We start from the raw sequence: 8,409 nt of genomic DNA on the forward strand, positions 1-8,409 counted from the left end.
GAACTAGTTCTTGTGCATTTTCTTCATTCAAAAATGCAACTTTGAGCACAAAGTAATATAGAAATGGATGAATTCCCAAGCGAATACTACATAAGTCAAGAGGATTTGAAAATGTTTCGTGGAGATTGCCTTCAGAACCAAGTTACTCCCAATCCTTCACAGAGTTCCGAGTACGTAAACGTCAGGATGATGGATGGTCCGACTATAGGGACATATACAGACGAACAACAAGACTAAACATTTTTTTTTCTCGACATAAAAGGAAAATGTTTTACCACGAAACCAGTTGTTATCGCAGGTATCGCCGCTAAAACTGAAAAGAACTGTTTTGATTAGCTTTGATGACGTGTTTTTGCCGGAAGGTTTCCAGAGTCTGAAAAATGAAACGATAAAAATTTTATAGAAGGGTTCCTTAAAAATTATCCGACGACAAAGAGTACATTCATTGAATTCGGTAATCTGGAGTGGAGAGCTTAGGAATATACAACTAATATGTAACCAAATTACTTTGAAGAAGGTGAACAATTTAATCTCAAGATGTTTGGTATGACTAACTTTCAATGGGCTTCACTTGGATTTTGTGTTCTTCTGTTATCACCACTAACTACTCTGTACGTACTCGTTTCAAGAAATGCTAAACGAGGGAAATTAATACGAATCTTGTGTTTCGGTGATTCACTGACTTTCGGTCTCACAAACGGAGAGCCGCATCCATACACGGTAAGATTACAAGAGTATTTTCGAAGTAAACTCAGGAGTCATTCAAGGTCGAGCCATGTTGAACTCTACAATGCCGGACGATCAGGCGAGCAAGTTCAAAACGAGATGCTCCCTCGACTTGAAAATTTATTGCAGGCTGCTAAATACAACTGGGTTATCATTTTGGGAGGGACAAATGACTTGTTTGGAATGAAGAGTATCTGGACAGACAATAACATTGGCAAGGAACAAGATCAAATTACCATTTTCAATGCCCTAGTTCAGCTGCACAAGGTCGCTCACATAGCTGGAGCGAAAACTGTTGCCGTAACGATTCCTGCGTTACAATGCGAGGTGAGCAGGAAGCGAATGATCAGCGTGATTATGGAAGTGAGACTGAAAGTGAACGAAATGATTCGGAATTTCGTCAAAAATTCAAAGGGAAAGGTGCTTCTGGCTGACATTGATAAGGATATGCATTTTTCTCGAGATCAAATGCTCTGCGGTGACGGAATTCATTTAACTGCTTCAGCTTATGACAGAATGGCCTACATCATATTTAATTCGATAAAGGATTTTATATAGGGCTTTCAAATAAAAGGAATAATAAAACTCAATACTCAAATAAAATCAGAATTTCTAAGATCTACCAACACTACATACACCGATTGAATTCGGTCAATTTGTTTACGGAGAATTATGCTTGAGACCCTTTAGTAGTTTTCTCCGCTACTAAAGATATATATGATATTATGACACTGAGTACGTTTTGAGATTCTTAAGAGTAACCTAAGCTTTCGAAAATTGTCTTCAAACCAGACGGTGTGCACACTCTGATTGCATTGCATCATGGTCGTAAAACGAATCTGCCGAAATGTACTTAAATATTCGACTATGGAGGCCTCCACTTTCTATCATACTCAGTAACCTGGCCGCTGAGCTGTGACGCACTCACGCTTCACTACTCTTTTCAATCTTTAAGCGACTTATGTCAACTACAACAAAAAAGCGTTCTTATTTAAGTCTGCTTTGCTTATTTCTTCATTTTTATTTAATGATCAAAGCACCAACTGGTTGTGAACCGCGCGATGTAGTTTTGCTCTCATAAGGCAGCATTCATAATCGGTATTTTCACGAAATTTAAGGCAAATTTCGAGCAGAGTAGTCACACTTTGAAGTCTCTAGTCACGCTTAAATTTCATATTGTCTATTCAGTTACAGTAACAAGAATTAAATGTTTTCTAGTCCATACCTCGCCTGAGCTTTTGACGCCCCGTGGGCCAAGGTACTGTGCAGGAGAAACCGAATTACAATGACAACTCAGGAGCTGATCTGTTCACTTACATGAAAGAAGGCCTTAAAGAGCTGTTGACCTGGCTGTAAGAAATACTTTGTTGGGGATTGTAGTGAATAAATTTACATCGATGAGGCTGGACCGGTGAACCTAAGAAAGGTAAAACATCTCTTCCAGACCGCCACCGCTAAACAACACCCACGTGTGATGTAGTTGCGAAATAGCCGAACCTCGTCCGAGAAATAAGCAGCGGAATGCGCCTATCAAAGCTTTAAGTTCAAACCAAATGTAACAGATCATCGTGCTTACTAGGTGACTAACTGGCGGAGATAGAAGGGGCAGGGATTAACCCCCCCCCCCCCAATTTCATCCTGGTTTAGACCACCCCCTCCCCCACCATGAACCATACAAACTCATTATCTGAGGACGCGACACAAAGTTAAATCGTGGCGTTTTCTCAGGTAACTTCAATGTAGTTTAATGCTGAGCGAGGAGTATGTCTATTTTTTGTTGAGTAGACACAAAAGATGGTTGAGCCACAAAAACATAAAATAAATGGAAAGATATTTGCATTAGATTGAAAAATAGTATTAACAACAATTAAAATCAACCAGTTCCCAATGATGCTGATATAGGTAGAAAAAAAAGCAATTATCTCTTGCCATATTTTAATAATCTCGGCTAAAATAAAATTACACGACTAAGGATATGTTCTTTAACTATTGACAGTGTAAAGTTACATTCATTGGTCAAATTACTTTAGATAACCATCCTTACATACTAGAGAAATGAAGTGTTAACCTGTGACAAGAGTATGACTACAAGAAACCTTAATTAATTATCACTGAGAACGAATCCAGCAACAGCAAGAAGACATTACTGCTGAAGTCATAGACTTACCAAAGGTTAACAAAACTCAGATCATGAAGAGTAATCAAGGCTTTACTTTGATTTTGTAAGAATCAGTTTTACAATAGCCCTCTGAATGTAATCTTAGGACCAGCAGTTGTTACACATCCCACTCTGCCCATGAGATGACCTCCTTTGTAGAGAAGAGGGAGGAAGACATACCACATATGCATCCCTGTGTAAGCAGCAGTCCTAAGGACAGTATCATGGATTTCCCTCTTCTGATTGGGCATATTTGAAATCAGAAAAGTGACACATTTGCTGAAATAGTGAAATCTGGTGGTCATATTCGATATGTTAAGATGGCAACCACAGAAGGTAGGCTGAGTGCATCATGCCAAGGCTCACTGGTAAACTTAATAAATAGAAAAGGAAAAGAAGGTTATCTTTCATTGCCTGGCTTGTTCTTTTTGAGTACTCTGAATCTTTTATATGGTCTTCCTAAAAAGTTCTTGCATTATGAGATGGGACTTCCACAGAAAAATCATACCAAAAAGACAATTTTGTCCTTTCAATTACTTTTTTTCCAGAACATTTACCAGCAAGACTTGAATTTGTGCATTAGAGCCAGTTTTCCTGATTGCACTCAAGCATCATGGCCTCTTTGTTCTTGTATGCTGCATGATAATTGATTTTCTTACAATATACAAAGTATATTTGCCATGACATTAAAGTAAAACTGACTTGATCCTTAGTTAGAATAACCCTCCATAGCATTTACAAGTTATGATGAAATTACATCTGGAAAGGTCATGTTTAAAACAAATTAACATAACCTGAAAGACAATGATATGGATTTCTTTAAAAAAAAATTGCCACCAAAGCAATAAGTTCCCTTGGGAAGCATCCCCAAATATGCATCCACTTGGACCCCAAAAAAGGACAACATGCCATGAAAGGTTTACAAGGTCTCAAAGTAATTTTTCATCACAAAAAGTAGTCAGGTGTTCTGCGAGTGACATGTGGCTCTCCTCGTCTAGGTGCTGGGTCAAACTGAAGGCTGCAAATAGAAAATAAAGTGATAGATCAGCCATCAATAAAAATGAACATCAAAATACTTGTGGGTAGTTTTACCTCGTGTCAACAACGACAACCCTTGTTTTCCCATGACAGCATTTTGAGCACTGCACCCAATAGCTTATCACAACTGTGTTCCTGAATTTCAAAAGTATTTGCAGCTACAAGTTCAAAAGGTTGCCATCTCTTTCCTAATAGATGCAGAGATGAAGGCTTCCTAATCCAAGTTTATATTACTACCTCATCTAAGAAACACTCATGATCACTGTTTGTTTGAGTTACAGCATTGGGAAAACACCATTGACCAACAACAAAATGGAATTATCATCATCATCAATCCAAAGTTTTTATAGGAAATATCCTTATTCAACTGTATCTACAGACTCGAAAGGCTATAAAGACAGGTGACCTAAGTTTACCAATAGAACAAAGGTGAAAACAGTTCACAAAACCTGGCTAAGAGACTATGAGCAAGATATTATTTCTACTCACAATGAATACTTCAGTGCATCATCAAGTTCCATGATTGCAGCTTGATTTCCACATCTGTAGCAGTAGTTTGGAGCACTAAATATCGTAACTACATTCCTATCATGACACCAGTTGTAACCCTGTAAAACAAAATGGGATACCAATACATTACAACCATTGAAACAACTTCAGTGGCAACTTAGTCTTTACATGTACACATACAGTGTAATTTTCAGTACCACATGCGATAGTTGAAGAATAGCTTGGAATAACGTGGGCATATTCTCCACTTATGAATAGAAATAAAACAGCATGGGCCATCAAAATATAGCCTGTGAATTTACCTATCTCCAATATCTGATGAAAACTCAAGCAGGCTAAGTTGAGGACTTTGGTTAGAGTTTACATGTATTTATGAAAGGTTTTCAATGAAACAACAACAATAATAATAATAGTTGCAGCAATAACAATGATACTAACAACAACCCTAACAACAACAACAACAACAACTACAACAACAACAACAACATTAAAGCACAACAAATGGCAAACATTACTTATCTCTAACCTCCATAACAAGTTGATGAGCTCTTGCAATAAGAGTCAGGCCATTTGTGTGATTAAAAGTTTCTGATATATCTTGTCCAAAGGTGTATCCAGCACCACGTGGTGAAATACCCCAACCACCCCTATCATCTGGGTCACTCCATAACAAGTCACACATTGGACCCTAAAAATAAAACATCAAACACCAAAAAGTTACAGAAAATATAGACACTGCTTGGAATGATATTGATTATAGCATGTCCTCATCATTGCAGAATTATATCACTTTGACATCATAAGATTGTGTGATTTCTTAAAATCACTGGACACAGCAGCAGTTTAATAATGAATGTCCACTTTGAAACAATTTCTACTTCAAGAGGAAAACAAAACGTGTGGAAGCAAGTACTAGTTGCAGTAAGTAAAAAAGAGAGGAAAGAAGTTATTAAGATAAAGAATGGAAAGGAGTTTTACAGGATTGTGAAAAAAATATTAACAAACCTCGTGAGGGACTTCCTGGATACGATCAAGAGCCCTAATGTGATCCAGTGTGTCAATGGAAGGTGACAAACCACCATGAAGGCAAAATATCTGCAACAGCAAAAGAATGTTTTATTTTCAATAAAGAGGAATGCAAATTTACATCCCAAAAATAACACTTTCCCTGTATTGCACTGCTCAAGGGACTTACTTTGCTTTATTACACATTCACATTCATTATTCACATTCCTTAACCTAGATAGATATGTTTCTCATTTCATACCCTTGTGCAGTGTATAACTACTGTGAATAAAGCTCAAAGTTTCAGTGAAGACCAAATACTAAAGAGCGAACTTACCTGTGAATCTACTAATGCAGTCAGAGGAAGGTAGTCAAATAAATCTGTGAAATACTTCCAAACATTTGCATTCCCATATTTCCTGAGGCATTCATCATAAAATCCATATACTTGGGTGATCTGACGACTTTCATGGTTTCCACGTAAAATGGTTATTCTATGAGGAAAACGAACCTAGAAAAAGGAACATACATTTGAATCAAAAAAGACAACCTCCTTGTCACATGAGGGCCCAGAAAAAAAAGATAAAAAGAGAACTAAGGCAAGTGGAGAAACTGCCCTTTCACTAACCTTCAGTGTGACTAAAAGGGTTACAGTTTCAACAGAATAGTATCCTCTATCAACATAGTCACCCATGAATAGGTAATTGGTGTCAGGAGACCTTCCTCCTATTTTAAATAGTTCCATGAGATCATGAAACTGGCCATGTACATCTCCACAAACTGTGACTGGACACTTCACATCTTGCACATTTGATTCTTTGCTAAGAATTTCTTTAGCCTGAGAATAAAATAAATAAAACAGTCCCAAATTGCATGATTCTACCAGTGGTCAAAGCCAACAAATTTCAAATGGGTACAATGAACATTGTTTAAGGGAACATACCCAGTAAATGTTATCCCACAATACATTTACAAGTAATTGCAATCACATTGTCAGATAAATATGCAAAAGCAAAAAAGAAAAGATACCAAGGCAAGGGTTTAACTTCAGTTGCTTATCAAACTGATTTGCCATAAGTTGATATTCAAACATTTCCTTTCCTCTACTTTTTTTCCAATCAACAGTCAGAAAAGCAAGCCATATTTTACATAACATTTTTATAGTCAAAGATATATTTATGTAAAAGTACCACTTTTTAGTCAAATTCAAGCTGATATTTTTGAGATATTGAGAACAGTTTTGCAAGAGGTAAAGCAGGATCACTGGGGAAGATGTTCATCACTATAATCCATACTGATTAAGGGGGATACTAGAGAAAAAGAGAAGCTAGATAATTTGTTGTCTTCCCAAATTACAGGAAGGCTGAACACTTGGGGGATTCTGAACAGCTAGCCATTTGTGTGATGACTCTTCCCCTGCAGACCATTCCACTCAAACTACATGTATTCTACATGTTCTTCCTCTGGTGGAAAGATGGCTATGTGCTGCTTGAATCAATCATGCTTAAAACACCATGACACTCACCACTTCCTTAAGGACACTTTGGAAATTTAAGAAAGAAGCCACTGTTTTTCAGTCGCTCTGACGAAGGGCTAACGCTCGAAACGTCAGCTTTTTTACCCTTTACGATGGCTAATTTACGTTTTCAACCCAGTTGTTAACACTAAATTACCTGCTATACTCTCCCACCGACGCAGCACCACAGTTTCTTTAGAAACTTACCCCTTTATTCACACTGTCAATTGACTCATTCTATTTATGTTCACTTCTAGACTAGTGTAGCCAATGTGAGAACACTATTCATGAAAAAAAAAACCTAATGCATTTCAGGTTATTGGGGTTGAGCTGTCACTTAAACTTAGAATCTTAATTAGGTTAAGAGCTCAATCACAGGCAGGATCTTGTAGAGTTTTGTCATTCTTTGCAGACCAGCATGGATAAGGGTTTCATTGACTTCCATCAATTGTTTTTTAGTCAAACTAATTCTTACTCAAATAACTCGCCAACTCCTCTCTGATACTATTGTTAATGGTTGCAATAATCTGTGAGATGGTACACGGTCTGCCAAACGCAAATTTAAGTCAAACGTAGAAAACAAAAAAAAACTATAGCAGTGAAAAGGGTAAGAATCAGAGTGAAAAATTACACCAGTTGGAATTGAAACTCGAATTTTGTTTTAAAATAGTTTATTCAAAAATCGATTGATCAAATTTGAGTTTTGATTAGAAGAAAAACAAGGGAGTTGACCAAAGGTTGAACCATAATATTATTTCATCCACGAAATTGATAAATTACGGCAGGGCCAGAAATAAACTCGAATGCATGCATACGCACTATGAAGTTGACGTTTCAAAAACGTTAGGCTGATTCGATCTCTCATAAAATTGACACCTGTGAGCCACGAGGTATGATCAAAGTTAAACAAGAAAAGAAAATTACGCGCAATTTTACAATATTCGACGAAATAACAAGCTGAGCTTGATCTACCTCTCTATGTAATATATTAACGATGGAACATACATGTTAGTGTGATCACAGATTTCTTTCTTATGAATCTACCAAATTTTTTTTTGCAACACTTGAACAAGAGAATTAATTCTGCAATAATAAAATCGCAGCTATAGAAACAAGAAAATCCAAGTTTACCTTGTCACAGAGCGTTTTCACTTGAGCTTCGCTGAGCTGTTTGCATTCCATTAACTGCTCAATCCATGATTCTAAATCTTTTGCTGTCGCCTTGTCGTCCACCATAGTTATCGAATATTTCTGGTAAAGCAGAAAAAATATTCACTTATTTATTTTCGTATGTTCTGATACCCCAAAGTAATGTAAAATAATTAAAGTTGCTCAATAATGACGACTACCTCCGTAATTCAAACGTCCAAAAGTAACTATGGCGGTCGACAAAATTGACACCGGCTATGGCACATGTACGTAATATACCAAATATGGGCAATCTATCCATATTTGT

At 37.0% G+C, this 8,409-nt stretch overlaps 2 protein-coding genes across 3 annotated transcripts; one reads left to right on the forward strand and one right to left on the reverse strand.

The window, feature by feature from the left end:
• Nucleotides 1–374: 374 nt before the first annotated feature.
• Nucleotides 375–2,109, forward strand: LOC113681471 (uncharacterized). Of its 2 annotated transcripts, XM_089198544.1 has the most exons (2): nucleotides 375–1,053; nucleotides 1,945–2,109. In XM_089198544.1, the coding sequence occupies exons 1-2, from the start codon at nucleotides 538–540 to the stop codon at nucleotides 1,966–1,968; spliced, it is 540 nt and encodes a 179-aa protein (XP_089054670.1). In that variant the 5' UTR covers nucleotides 375–537; the 3' UTR covers nucleotides 1,969–2,109. The 2 variants fall into 2 exon arrangements, with proteins under 2 accessions (XP_089054670.1, XP_027054361.2); XM_027198560.2 differs by lacking the exon at nucleotides 1,945–2,109 and having other exon boundaries at nucleotides 375–1,314.
• A 538-nt stretch (nucleotides 2,110–2,647) lies between these two features.
• LOC113681459 (serine/threonine-protein phosphatase 2A catalytic subunit beta isoform) lies at nucleotides 2,648–8,386 on the reverse strand. Its single transcript, XM_027198545.2, has 8 exons — nucleotides 8,303–8,386; nucleotides 8,085–8,204; nucleotides 6,066–6,275; nucleotides 5,775–5,948; nucleotides 5,438–5,527; nucleotides 4,959–5,120; nucleotides 4,412–4,530; nucleotides 2,648–3,902 (listed from the first exon to the last, which is right to left on the reverse strand). The coding sequence occupies exons 2-8, from the start codon at nucleotides 8,187–8,189 to the stop codon at nucleotides 3,830–3,832; spliced, it is 933 nt and encodes a 310-aa protein (XP_027054346.1). The 5' UTR covers nucleotides 8,190–8,204; nucleotides 8,303–8,386; the 3' UTR covers nucleotides 2,648–3,829.
• Nucleotides 8,387–8,409: the final 23 nt, after the last annotated feature.

The sequence above is a fragment of the Pocillopora damicornis genome, chromosome 2, assembly GCF_964200805.1.
Source record: "Pocillopora damicornis chromosome 2, jaPocDami1.2, whole genome shotgun sequence".
Taxonomy (NCBI): domain Eukaryota; kingdom Metazoa; phylum Cnidaria; class Anthozoa; order Scleractinia; family Pocilloporidae; genus Pocillopora; species Pocillopora damicornis.